Source organism: Oncorhynchus nerka, linkage group LG24, assembly GCF_034236695.1.
Source record: "Oncorhynchus nerka isolate Pitt River linkage group LG24, Oner_Uvic_2.0, whole genome shotgun sequence".
NCBI classification, from domain to species: Eukaryota; Metazoa; Chordata; class Actinopteri; order Salmoniformes; family Salmonidae; genus Oncorhynchus; species Oncorhynchus nerka.
The window spans coordinates 67,672,517-67,687,630 of record NC_088419.1 but is presented as its reverse complement, the minus strand read 5'-3'; the positions used below and the strand labels follow the sequence as shown (position 1 = coordinate 67,687,630).

Sequence of the window (15,114 nt, the reverse complement as noted above, 5' to 3'; positions counted from 1 at the left end):
GGCATTAACTACAGCTGAGAAGAGTGGGATGAGGGGGATAGAGGGGGTTAAAGAGAGTGAGGGGGGCATCAGCTACAGCTGAGAAGAGTGGGATGAGGGAGAGAGAGGGGGTTAGAGTGAGTGAGGGGGGGGGGGGGCATTAGCTACAGCTGAGAAGCCCTACATTCCAGCCCCCTATTGGCTAGTCTTATGGTGGTTAGCTCATATCCTGCGAATATGTATGCATCCCTACATACCTAGTTTTATGTGATGTGTAGGAGATGAGTTTCCCAGAGACACTGCGTCCATAATGCCTATAGTGCATGTTTTACTACTGTCCTGGGCCGGTTTCCCAAAAGCATCTTCAGGCTAAGTTCATCGCTATATCCTTCGTAGGAGCATTGTTAAATCACTACCGTTAATCAAACCATCGTTAATGTTGCACTTGAAAACGCTCGTAATGTAACGGCTGCTTCACACCACTCAACTCAACTCACGTCAACTCGCCATCATTACAACCAGGAATATGACTTTCCCGAAGCAAATCCTGTGTTTTGCCATCCACCCAGGACAATGGATCGGATCCCAGCCAGCGAACCTAAACAACGTCGACGTAAAAGGGACAAACGAAGCGGTCTTCTGGTCAGGCTCCGGAGACGGGCACATTGCGCACCACTCCCTACCATACTACTCGCCAATGTCCAGTCTCTTGACAACAAGGTTGATGAAATCTGAGCAAGGGTTGCCTTCCAGGGAGACATCAGAGACTAACGTTCTTTGCTTCACGGAAACATGGCTCACTGGAGAGACGCTATTGGAGTCGGTGCAGCAAGCTGGTATCTTCACGCATCGCGCCAACAGAAACAAGCATCTTTCTGGTAAGAAGAGGGGCGGGTGGGTATGCCTTATGATTAACGAGACGTGATCATAACAACATACAGTCCATCTGTTCACCCGACTTAGAATTCCTCACAATCAAATGTCGGCCGTATATATTCCCCCCCCAAGCAGACACATCGAAGGCCCTGGACAAACTTTATTTGACTCATTGTAAACTGGAAACCACTGTCATGACGTTGGCCTGGGGGATAGGTTTATGACCGTCATAAATACCTCTTCCCCGCCTTTTTCCTCTCTACCCTACTGAGGTTACATTTGCAAAACCCTTGGTTAACAGAGATTCTGGGAAAGTCAGAATGTGGGGGGAAATGAATTATATTCTGAACAATTGAACATATGCGGTGGTACTTAAGGAATACGATGTCAGTTCGATTGTCATCTGAGACATTCTCATCAATGATAAGATGACAAACTCTACAGTGGAAAGTCTACACATCCGAGTTATCGGATTCACATGGAATTGTTGTTCAATTTAAATGTTTGAATATGAAATCATTTGTGATGGGATGAAATGTGATTTTACCTTCTAAAATGTGAGATGTGGGTTTTCATAAGTTAGGGCTGCTCACTCAGTGGCCCGCCCACGTGAAGAGACAGAGGTTGTAAACTGTCACACACCCCTTTTCTCCCTTCCTATATAAAGCCTTGACGACAACTTAACTTCCTGTTCCGATGATGACGGTCCTATGTCAGAATGGTTCAGATAATAACTACAGAACGAAGCCAACATCAGCATGAGCTTTGGTTGCGACTGGTATGAATTTTGAACTCTTATTTCACAACAGAAGTGATACCTCCTAGACGTTGAGTTAGCGACCGCAGCTGCAAACGCAGGTAAGGAAAGAACAGAGAGTATTCCATCTACCACACAACGATGTTACTACAACTTATCCAAGTGACCACCAGAGATTCTTCAAAGGACAGAGGACTCGGTTTGGCAACACGGTCTTCCATCTACCACCAACATACTGAAGCGCAGCTCAGAGTAAATATTTTTTGCATTTTCCTTTTCCAAATGGGCGGTAATTTAGAATGCATAAGATACTGTATTTACGATAGCCTAGCTTTTTCCCTTTGTTCCTCAGTCTCCCGCTCTTTCACTCAATCCATCCCCTTTTCCTTTGTGTAACAAGCTGTCATATCAGTTCCGCCCGCTAGGGACATTTTCCTTTAAGATGTCATTTGTAATCACGTTATGATTAATTGTGTGTATGTGAATTCTGTGTGATTAGTTAGGTATTTATTAAATAAATAATTAAACCCAATTTTGTATTGCTGATTCAAAATTGTTAGCCAGGGTTCTTGCAGATAACCAAGAATTTACAACTTTCAGATTATGAGACTGAAGTAAGATGAAGATTAATGTTGACTGCTATTGATGTAAATTATTACTAGGTCTAAGAGTTTATTCGGAAGATAACAGCTCTATAAATATTATTTTGTGGTGCCCGACTCTTTGGTTAATTACATTTACATGATTAGCTCAATCAGGTGTTATTAATTACGGAGAAATTATTTTATAGAATAGCATGTCATATCACTTAATCCGGCATAGCCAAAGACACAACACCACATATCCTGAGGCTGCATTCATTGTAGCTGGGGATTTTAACAAGGCTAATCTGAAAACAAGACTCCCTAAATTCTATCAGCATATCGATTGCGAAACCAGGGCTGGTAAAACCCTGGATCATTGTTATTTTAACTTCCGCAACGCATACAAGGCCCTCCCCCGCCTTCCTTTCAGAAAAGCTGACCACGACTCCATTTTGTTGCTTCCAGCCTACAGACAGAAACTCAAATAAGAAGGTCTCGCGCTCAGGTCTGTTCAACGCTGGTCCAACCAATCTGATTCCACACTTCATGACTACTTCGATCACGTGGATTGGGTTATGTTCCACATTGCGACAAACAACAACATTGACAAATACGCTGATTCGGTGAGAGAGTTCAAAAGAAAGTGCATCGGCGATGTCGTACCCACAGCAACTATTAAAACATTCCCAAACCAGAAACCGTGGATTGATGGCAGCATTCGCGCGATACTGAAACCGCGAACCACTGCTTTTAACCAGGGCAAGGTGACCGGAAACATGACCGAATACAAACAGTGTAGCTATTCCCTCCGCAAGGCAATCAAACAAGCTAAGCGTCAGTAAAGAGACAAAGTAGAGTTGCAATTCAACGGCTTAGACACAAGAGGTATGTGGCAGGGTCTACAGTCAATCACGGATTACAAAAAGAAAACCAGCCCCGTCGCAGACCAGGAAGTCTTGCTCCCAGACAGACTAAATAACTTATTTGCTCGCTCTGAGGACAATACAGTGCGCCACTGACACAGCCCGCTACCAAAACCTGCGGACTCTCCTTCACTGCAGCCGACGTGAGTAAAACATTTAAACGTGTTAACCCTCGCAAGGCTGCAGGCCCAGACGGTATCCCCAGCCGCGTTCTCAGAAAATGCGCAGACCAGCTGGCTGGTGTGTTTACGGACATATTCAATCAATCCCAAGAAAGCTAAGTAACGGAGCTAAACGACTACCACTAGCACTCACTTCCGTCATCATGAAGTGCTGAGAGAGAGACTACTCCACCCTACCTGACACCCTAGACCCACTCCAATTTTCGTACCGCCCCAATAGGTCCACAGACGACGCAATCGCAACCACACTGCCCTATCCCATTTGGACAAGAGGAATACCTATGTGAGAATGCTGTTCATCGACTACAGCTCAGCATTTAACACCATAGTACCCTCCAAACTCGTCATCAAGCTTGAGACCCTGGGTCTCGACCCCACCCTGTGCAACTGGGTACTGGACTTCCTGACGGGCCGCCCCCGGATGGTGAGGGTAGGTAACAACATCTCCACCCCACTGATCCACAACACTGGGGCCCCACAAGGGTGCATTCTGAGCCCTCTCCTGTACTCCCTGTTCGCCCACGACTGTGTGGCCATGCACGCCTCCAACTCAATCATCAAGTGTGCGGACGACACTACAGTGGTAGGCTTGATTACCAACAACGACGAGACAGCCTACATGGAGGTGATGAGGGCCCTCAGAGTGTGGTGTCAGGAAAGTAACCTCACACTCAACGTCAACAAAAAGGAGATGATTGTGGACTTCAGGAAACAGCAGAGGGAGAGTAGTGGAGAGGGTAGTAAGATGGTTTTAAATTCCTCTGCGTACACATCACGGACAAACTGAATTGGTCCACCCACACAGACAGCGTTGTGAAGAAGGAGCAGCAGCGCCTCTTCAACCTCAGGAGGCTGAAGAAATTCAGCTCGTCACCAAAGCACTCAAACTTCTACAGATGCACAATCAAGAGCATCCTGTCGGGCTGTATCACCGCCTGGTATGGCAACTGCTGCGCCCACAACCGCAAGGCTCTCCAGAGGGTAGTGAGGTCTGCACAACGAATCACTGGGGGCAAACTACCTGCCCTCCAGGACACCTACACCACCCGATGTCACAGGAAGGTCTTAAAGATCATCAAGGACAACAACCCCCTGAGCCACTGCCTGTTCACCCCGCTATCATCCAGAAGGCGAGGTCAGTACAGGTGCATCAAAGCAGGGACCGAGAGACTGAAAAACTGCTTCTATCTCAAGGCCATCAGACTGTTAAACAGCCACCACTAGCATTGAGTGGCTGCTGACAACATATTGACTCAACTCCAGCTCACTTTAATAATGGAAATTGATGTAAAAAATGTATCACTAGCCACTTTAAACAATGCCACTTAATATACTGTTTACATACCCTACATTACTCATCTCATATGTATATACTGTACTCGATACCATCTACTGCATCTTGCCTATGCCGTTCTGTACCATCACTCATTCATATTTTTATGTACATATTCTGTATCCCTTTACACTTGTGTGTATAAGGTAGTAGTTGTGGAATTGTTAGGTTAGATTACTCGTTGGTTATTACTGCATTGACGGAACTAGAAGCACAAGCATTTCGCTACACTCGTATTAACATCTGCTAACCATGTGTATGTGACAAATCAAATTTGATTTGAATGTTTTGTACACTCAGTTTATAAACAATAGGTCTATTTCAATCATATTGAAGGAAAGTTCCATCACTAGAGGGAAACCAGGCTCTGTTCACTTTTCCACACAGGTAATGTCATGGCTCATAAAATGGTAGGAGAGGAACAACGTGAGTGGACACAAATAAACACACAGTAAGCTGAAATGCTCTACTCAAATAATCTCTGTTTTTAAAAGCAACACACTGCCTGTGTGTGTGCCATGTTTAAACTAGAAGTTGAGTGTGTATTCTATTTCCAGTGAGTGTCTGTGTGTGCTGGGTACAGACTTCTAAGAGAAGTGGCATACATCTCAGTGGTACGTATTCAAATGTCAGTGATGCCGCTTCCCTACAAGCCAAAAATCTCTTCCTGACAAAACATAATTTACTTCTAATGCCGTTTATGTAACCACAGGGTAAAAACATTACTCTTTTCCTCTCATGTTCTGTTCATGTTTCAGCCCCAGAACAGACAGCCATCACTGAGCATATGGAACAAGACGGAGCTACAGAGAGATGGAGGGGTGGGGGAGAGAGAGAGAGAACAGATACAGGATGAGGTGATCTCTGCAGGTGACAGGGTCTAGTGGGACACCGCCCATCTCCTGAGCCAGGGGTCTGTCTGCAGCCTCTACCGGAGTATCCTCTCCCCTCTGTATCATTGCCCGTTCTCCAGCCAGGATCCAGTCAGACCCATGTCACACTCATCCAAGCAAAACAAAAAATACAGGCCTCTGCTAGAACTAACTTTGAATTTAACAACACTTGTAAACTAGACTAGACATTGCTTCAGTTACAGGTTCTCAGCAGCTCAACAACTTTTCTTTCCCTCTCCCCTTTCCTCCCTCTCTCTATGAACCAGTCTTTCTTTTTGTAACATTTTTCCATTTCCCAGAAAACAGCTCCAGCAGCTGTTGAGGGAGACAGACCAGGATGTCGCTGTCATTTTCTTCTTCTTCCTCCTATGGCCTAACAGCTACCACTGATACCGGGGAGAACACCGTGAGGTGAATCATTCAGAGCAGGACACATGATGAATAGATGGAGGATGATTCCCTGTTCTACTGGACAGGTAGACATGGCCATCTAAGAGAAGACACTCACAGTACTACAGATAAAACAGTCCATCATTACATTCTTCTCTCTGTGGCTTGGTTGTGAGTAGCACCATCTATCTCCACCTCTCTTGCTGCCTCTAGGGAGAAGCCTTCATTCCAGGCTCACCTCCATCCACCTGTTCATGCATATTGCATCACAACCATAATAGTCATGTCTGCTGTAATCCCACAAAGGCAGACACGGCAGTTTTGGAAAAAACATTCTTGTTAACGGGCCACGGTGTCCTGGAATAAAAGCAATAATGTTGGATTTAATCACTCTGCTATGAGAAGGCTGATCCCAAGCGGTCTGCTCTTCAATGCAACCAACATGCACTCACACACACAGTTACAATGTGTTTTATGCTGATTAGAGAAGTATATTCTAAAACAGCGATACCAATATAAAGCCTCGGGTCATATCTCATTATACAGAGCTATTTACAGTTAAGAAGTTGGCGGCCCAGTGAGAATATTACGCCATAACATGAGATTAAACATACCAGACGGCTGATACAGATATACTGCTGCCTTCTACTTACAGTCCAGCAGAATACATTTTTTCCATGACGCAATAGTCAAACTATTGGCTAGTTAGCTCTGCTGCCTGCTTTCCCAATAAGGGTCATAGCATTCATAAACCTTGTTATAAAAGCATTATTACAGCGTAACCAATGATCAGGACAGCTTTAAAATATTGGTAGGAAAAAGTGACTTATTTGTTCATTACTAATTATAAACACAGCAAAAAACTAAAAACGTCCCTTTTTCAGGGCCCGGTCTTTCAAAGATAATTCGTAAAAATCCAAATAACTTCACAGAGCTTAATTGTAAAGGGTTTAAACACTGTTTACCATGCTTGTTCAATGAACCATAAACAATTAATGGATATGCACCAGTGGAACAGTCGTTAACCAGTTGAAGCTATGGGGGCGCTATTTCATTATTGGATTAAAAAAACGTTCCCGTTTTATGCGCAATATTTTGTCACGAAAAGATGCTCGACTATGCATATAATTGGCAGCTTTAGAAAGAAAACACTGACATGTTCAAAACTGCAAAGATATTATCTGTGAGTGCCACGGAACTCATGCTACAGGCGAAACCAAGATGAAAGTTTTGAAGCTCTGGTTTTCTATCGTCTCCTTATATGGCTGTGAATGTGCCGTGAACGAGCCTATGCTCTCTGCCGTTTGTCCAAGATGTCTGCAGCATTGTGACGTATTTGTAGGCATATCATTGGAAGATTGGCCATAAGAGACTACATTTGCCAGGAGTCCACCCGGTGTCCTTTGTCTAAATTTGTGCGTAATTCTCAGCTGCAATCATTTTCACATGCGATTCAGAGGGAGAAGCACACTTCCACGAACGATATATCTTTGAAAAGATATGTAGAAAAACACCTTGAGGATTGATTCTAAACAACGTTTGCCACGTTTCAGTCGATATTATGGAGTTATTTTGGAAAAAGTTAGGCGTTTTTATAACTGAATTTTCGTTTTTTTGGTAGCCAAACATGACGCAGAAAACGGACCGATTTCTCCTGCACAAATAAACATTTGCTATCTAACTGAGTCTCCTCATTGAAAACATCCGAAGTTCTTCAAAGGTAAATGATTTCTTTGAATGTTTTTCTGGTTTTTGTGAAAATGTTGCCTGCTAATGCTAAATGCTAATGCTAAATGCTAGTTTTGCTATGGCTGAGAAGCATATTTTTGAAAATCTGAGATGACAGTGTTGTTAACAAAAGGCTAAGCTTGAGAGCTAGCATATTGATTTCATTTCATTTGCGATTTTCATGAATAGTTAACGTTGCGTTATGGTAATGGGCTTGAGGATGTAGTCACGATCCCGGATCCGGGTTGGCTCGACGCAAGAAGTTAAGACACTAACAGTTTACAGATGATAGGAAATTAAGATCACAGTTATGAAAACTTAGGACACTAGAGGCCTTTCTACTGACTCTGAAAAACACCAAAAGAAAGATACCCAGGGTCCCTGCTCATCTGCGTGAACGTGCCTTAGGCATGCTGCAAGGAGGCATGAGGACTGCAGATGTGGCCAGGGCAATAAATTGCAATGTCCGTACTGTGAGAAGCCTAAGACAGCACTACAGGGAGACAGGACGGACAGCTGATCGTCCTCACAGTGGCAGACCAGATGTAACAACACCTGCACAGGATCAGTACATACAAACATCACACCTGCATGACAGGTACAGGATGGCAACAACAACTGCCCGAGTTACACCAGGAACGCACAATCCCTCCATCAGTGCTCAGACTGTCAGCAATAGGCTGAGAGAGGCTGGACTGAGGGCTTGTAGGCCTGTTGTAAGGCAGGTCCTCACCAGACGTCATGGGCACACACCCACCGTCGCTGGACCAGACAGGACTGGCAAAAAGTGCTCTTAACTGACGAGTCGTGGTTTTGTCTCACCAGGGGTGATGGTCGGATTTGCGTTTATCGTCAAAGGAATGAGCGTTACACCGAGGCCTGTACTCTGGAGCGGGATCGATTGAGGTGGAGGGTACGTCATGGTCTGGGGCGGTGTGTCACAGCATCTTCGGACTGAGCTTGTTGTCATTGCAGGCAATCTCAACGCTGTGCGTTACAGGGAAGACATCCTCCTCCCTCATGTGGTACCCTTTCCGCAAGCTCATCCTGACATGACCCTCCAGCATGACAATGCAATCAGCCTTACTGTTCGTTCTGTGGGAGATTATCTGCAAGACAGGAATGTCGGTGTTCTGCCATGGCCAGCGAAAAACCCAGATCTCAATCTCATTGAGCACGTCTGGGACCTGTTGGATCGGAGGGTGAGGGCTAGGGCCATTCCCTCCCAGAAAAGTCTGGGAACATGCAGGTGCCTTGGTGGAAGTGTGGGGTAACATCTCACAGCAAGAACTGGCAAATCTGGTGCCGTCCATGAGGAGGAGATGCACTGCAGTACTTAATGCAGCTGGTGGCCACACCAGATACTGACGGTTACTTTTGATTTTGATTTCTGTTAGTCACATGTCTGTGGAACTTGTTCAGTTTATGTCTCAGTTGTTGAATCTTATGTTCATACAAATACTTACACATGTTAAGTTTGCTGAAAATAAACAGTTGACCATGAGAGGACGTTACTTTATTTGCTGAGTTCATGCAAGACGTCAACATTAATGTCTTAGAGGGTCTTGTGTTGTGAGAAAAAGGTACAGTTGAGACAGACTAAAGATGATAAGTGATCCACGGTTAAACGGTTAAACTAGTACATCACTGGTCTGGATAAGACTTTCAAGGCATCACTTCATGGAAAACAGACTTCCATGTAGTGTGCCAAGTCTTAGTTTGGACAAGGTTATTAATATTAGTAGTATCAGCTTTCATTTAGGGCCAGGACGATACCAGTATTGCGAGACTCGTTAGTATTGCGGCAAGGAAACAAAACACGACGCTGATTTAACTTCTTTCAGAAAACAGACCTAATGTTGGAAACAAACATGTCAGAGTCACATTTATTTTCCAAGCTATAGCACACAATATTTCACATACGCTAGGTTTTTACAAGGACCAAAGAGTTTGGGGGTTTCATTGTTGACAAGAAGAAAAAAATTGATACTGGTATCGTCACAGCCCTACTTTCATTGCTACGTAAAACGTGCCATGTCATGTTCCATTAAAATTATTCAATGAGATTTTCAACCCAAACTTGCGTAACTGACTTATTTGTACTGCCGTCAATGAGAGAGTTCCCCCAAAAAATGAGTTGGACATGTCCAGTAAGGATTTGGCCGCTGTGAGAGACAGTCAGAGATCAGGCTCTAGTCGTGGCTTGTTTCCAGAGTGGTAGCAGAAGGACAATACATTTCAGTATCATAACAGGACATCATTTAAAGGACACTAAAAGATAAACTCAGTATTTTAATGTGACAAACTACATCCCATTCACCATTTTCATATTCACATTCAGATAAACCACTGAGTGATATAACAGGACACACAGACACACATGTTTTCCCCCATTCTAGATGTGAGTAGAAGGAGTGACAGGCGTACAAATTGCAGCTCATGTCAGCTCAGCGATGCCTCTGTATTAAGGAGTTATTTCACACACGATCAGAGAGAAACAGAGCAGTAAGAGCCTCGGTCTGTGCCAACACACACAGGGTCACTCTGCTCTCTCCTTTCCATCCATCCCACTTACCTCTACTGTCGCCCTCTTCCCTGCCCCCCAACTTTCACCTTATTTAATGTCACTTCTGCTCTCCCTCAATCCTTTCTCTTTTCCTCATATTCCCCATCTCCCTCTACTGTTCTCCCCTCCTTCCATCTCCCTCTCCAGCACTCATAAAAGCGAAGGGCCCAGAGCACTACATTGGGTTTCAATGTGAGGAGAGATCATCAAATGCCTTATAAAGCTCAGTCAGTCAGTCTGTGTGCAGTCAAACAGAACAGAAAACAAGGGCCGACTCTTTAAATCCTTCGGTAGCAGAGCTGTGGAATGGCCCCAACAGAGACAACAGTAAAACTGCCTTTCATTGGAAGGTGATTCAAAGGAGGGCTCAGGCAGCCAGAAATGTCCCACCATACAGGCTAGCAACAAATCCATTTTGACCACCAACCTTAATCATGATCATATTCTTAACCTTTTCCTCGTGGATGGGTTGAAAATGGCAGATTTGGGCACTAAGAAATGCCTAAATTGGAACGCAGTGGCAGTATGCTATATGCTATACATGACAGAGCTCTGGCTTTGCGCTTCACAGTGCTTTATGGGATTTGACTGACAGCCGAACTGAACTTGAGCACCTCGCGTGACAAGTTGCCCCAAACCCTCACTAATTGGGCAACTTTAGCACATTTTTGGTTGCCTGAGTAAGCGAAATGCTGTAAATTAAGAGTACTCCATGTATTTTGAGAGATGAGATTGAAGATAATAAATACCGCTTTGATGGCATACAAGCTAGCCAAACACCTGTGAGTCCAAATGTGCACTTAACATTTCCATATCTGTACAATCAATGTTTATGATCACTATGCTTGATGTACAGTTACAAGATGACATGGCCTCATACCCTGGGTTGTTCTGAACAGAGAGAAAATTTGGCACGCCACACACACCTGAATGCACTCATGACGCATTTCTATGCGCACCAAAACTACGATCGGTTTCCCTGAATTGCATTGTGAAAGTCTTACACTAATGTTGTATTTTATAAATTAGCTAGTCATGTTGGCAATGGAATAGGATTTCAAATTATGCCCACCTGACCCAGATTGCAATGGATAATTTACTATTTTTTGGATTGCGCAAACTACAGTGGTTGTGTGAGGGTGGGGATAGTGTAGTGTTCCAAACAAAAAAAAACTACAAGTGCGCTTGCTCTAGTTCCTCAACAGCACAGCTTCACAAAGCACCTTAAAGTGGAAGACTCCTCTTTGAGTCATAAAAGTGCATTGAAATTACTTAGGAACAGTGCATTCTTGTGGCCACTTAGGGAAACCAGTTAGTCCTCTCAATCGAACTAGCCAATTATTTGGCTTATGTTGCACCTACTCCACATTTTCCAGGAATATTCTTATCATGTTACTGAATGTATCCAAAGTATTGTCAGATTTCGTTAACAGATTTGTCAAAAAGAACAGTAAATGTACAGTGCCTTCAGAAACTAGTCATACCCCTTGACTTATTCCACACATTCAAAATTAGATTTGTTTTTCACTAACCCATCGACACACAATACCCCATAATGACAAAATGAAATGTTTGTGGATGTATTGAAAATATCTCATTTACATATGTATTCACACCCCTGAGTCAATACATGTTTGAATCACATTTGGCAGTGGTTACAGATTAGAGGCATTCTGGGTAAGTCTAAGAGCTTTGCACACTGAATTGTACAATATTTGCCCATTATTCTTTTAAGAATTCTTCAAGCTCTGTCAAACTGGTTGTTGATCATTGCTAAACAACCATGTTCAAGTCTTGCAGATTTAAAACCTCTTAAGGATCCGCAAGGATGGTACCATTTGAAAGGAAACACTGAAGTTTGTGGAAAAGTGAAAGTAACGTAGGAGAATAACACAATAGATCTGGTAAAAGAAAAATAATCTAACGTTATTTTGTATTTTTGTCTGTACCATCATTTTTGAAATGCAAGAGAAAGGCCATAATGTATTATTCCAGGCCAGTTGCAATTTAGATTTGCCACTAGATGGCAGCAGTGCATGTACAAAGTGTTAACCTGATCCAATGAACCATTGCATTTCTGTTCAAAATGTTGTATCAAGACTGCCCAAATGTGCCTAATTTGTTTATTAATAACTTTATGTTCAAAATTGTGCACTCTCCACAAACAGCATGGTATTATTTCACTAATAGCTACTGTTAATTGGACAGTGCAGTTACACTAACAAGAATTTAAGCTTTTTGCCCATATCAGATATGTCTATGTCCTGAGAAATGTTCTTGTTACTTACAACCTCATGCTAATCGAATTAGCCTACATTAGCTCAACAGTCCCATGGACGGGACACGAATCCCGAAGAGGTATACTCTTAAGGATTCAAATAAATCCTTACTGCAATTTCTAACTTAAACAAGGGCCAAATGTAGCTTGAGCATAGGTGGAATGAAGAGGCCTACACTGCTAACCAATCAGAACCAAAAGTGATTCCTAGTTGCATCTGGCCACAGTGGTGGTGGTGTGGTTGCTGCTTCAACTGGTCGGCTGTGGCCAAACCTAAACACTTGTTAGCCCTGAGGCCTGTCAACTCCCTTAACAAGGCTACAGAGAGGAAGCGCATACACTGGCTTTCACAGAGGCCATTTAAGGGTGAGAGAGTTGGTGTGTGTGTGTGTGTGGGCATGTATTACTATCCTCATGGGTACTGGAAATCCCCAGAAGTCCCCGCAAGGATAGTTAAACATTGTGCATGTCCTCACAAGGACAAAGGCTATTTAAGTTTAGGGGTAAGGTTAGGATTAGGGAAAACAGTTCCCCAAAAGGATAGTAAAACATATGCTCTGTGTGTCTGTGTGTGTGTTTGAAGTGTGTAAGAGGAGAAGCAGGGAAAAAAACAGACGGTCCTGTACTGTAACGCACCTCAGGCTGGATGGCTTTGAACACTGGAGCATCCATGAGTGTGATCTGACCCTGGAGAAAGAGACAGAGAGAGACAAGACAGAGAGACAGACAAGATAGAGAAAGAAGACCGAGAGAGAGGGGAGAATGGGAGATGAGGAGCTGTAATTTGGGCCACAGATTTGGAATGAAGAGTTGACCAGACATCATTGCAGTGCTTTCCAAACTTTATTCAATACTTCCAGAAAAACCAGGAGAAATCCCATATTTTGGGGAGAAGTAGCATAGCGATTACAGCGTTGGACTCTTAACTGAAAGGTTGCTATTTCAAAAATCTGTCTATCTGCCATTGAGAAAGGCACTCAAGGGCATTTTCATCGAAAAGGACCCACGAGCACCAACACGTGAAGTTAATAAGGGAATATCAAATTGGGTGTCAAATGAATGCTAAAAAAAAAAACATTTTGGGGAAATGAAGGCATACATGTGAAGTCGGAAGTTTACATACACCTTAGCCTAATACATTTAAACTCAGTTTTTCACAATTCCTGACATTTATTGAGAGTAATAATCCCAGTTCTTAGGTCAGTTCAGATGCCCACTTTATTTTAAAAATGTGAAATGTCAGAATAATAGTAGAGAGAATGATTTATTTCAGCTTTTGTTATTTTCATCACATTACCAGTGGGTCAGAAGTTTACATACACTCAATTAGCATTTGGTAGCAAAGTCTTTAAATTGTTTAACTTGGGTCAAGAGTGTCGGGTAGCATTCCACGAGCTTCCCACAATAAGTTGGGTGAATTTTGGCCCATTCCTCCTGACAGAGCTGGTGTAACGGAGTCAGGTTTGTAGGCCTCCTTACTCGCACATGCTTTCAGTTCTTCCCACAAATTCTCTATAGGATTGAGGTCAGGGCTTTGTGATGGCCACTCCAATACCTTGACTTTGTTGTCCTTAAGCCATTTTGCCACAACTTTGGAAGTATGCTTGGGTCATTGTCCGTTTGAAAGACCCATTTGCATCAAAGCTTTAACTTCCTGATTGATGTCTTGAGATGTAGCTTCAATATATCCACATAATTTACCCCTCATGATGCCATCTATTTTGTGAAGTGCACCAGTCCCTCCTGCAGCAAAGCCCCCCCACAACATGATGCTGCCACCCCTGGTGCTTCATGGTTGGGATGGTGTTCTTCGGCTTGCAAGCCTCCCCCTTTTTCCTCCATTGTTATGGTCATTATGGCCAAACAGTTCTATTGTTATTTCATCAGACCAGAGGACATTACTCCAAAAAGTATGATCTTTGTCCCCATGTGCAGTTGCAAACCGTAGTCTGGATTTTTATGGTGGTTTTGCAGCAGTGGCTTCTTCCTTGCTGAGCGGCCTTACAGGTTACGTCGATATAAGACTCATCTTACTGTGGATATAGATACTTTTGTACCCGTTTCCTCCAGCATCTTAACAAGGTCCTTTGCTGTTGTTCTGGGATTGATTTGCACTTTTCACACCAAAGTACGTTCATCTCTAGGAGACAGAACGAGTCTCCTTCCTGAGCGGTATGACGGCTGCATGGTCCCATGGCGTTTATACTTGCATACTATTGTTTGTACAGATGAACGTGGTACCTTCAGGCATTTGGAAATTGCTCCCAAGGATGAACCAAACTTGTGGAGGTCTCCACTTTTTTTTCTGCGGTCTTGGCTGATTTCTTTAGATTTTCTCATGAGGTCAAGCAAAGAGTCATTGAGTGTGAAGGTAGGCCTTGAAATACATCCACAGGTACACCTCCAATTGACTCAAATGATGTCAATTAGCCTATCAGATGCTTCTTAAGCCATGACATCTTTTTCTGGAATTTTCCAAGCTGTTTAAAGGCACAGTCAACTTCTGACCCACTGGAATTGTGATACAGTGAAATAATCTGGTCTGTAAACAATTATGGAAAAATGACTTGTGCCATGCACAACGTAGATGTCCTAACCGACTTGCAAAAACTAGTTTGTTAACAA

General features: G+C 43.4%; 1 protein-coding gene across 6 annotated transcripts in view; it reads right to left on the bottom strand.

The window, feature by feature from the left end:
- LOC115108482 (ras-specific guanine nucleotide-releasing factor RalGPS2) overlaps positions 1–15,114 on the bottom strand; it is a 155,832-nt gene that overhangs the window by 91,930 nt on the left and 48,788 nt on the right. For all 6 annotated transcript variants that reach the window (XR_003860348.2, XM_029632858.2, XM_029632860.2 and 3 more), the window contains one exon: positions 13,126–13,176. Coding sequence is in view for 5 of the 6 variants with exons in the window: in XM_029632858.2 (XP_029488718.1) it covers positions 13,126–13,176 (51 nt within the window). In the remaining variant the exon portion in view is untranslated. The remainder of the gene's footprint in view (positions 1–13,125; positions 13,177–15,114) is intronic.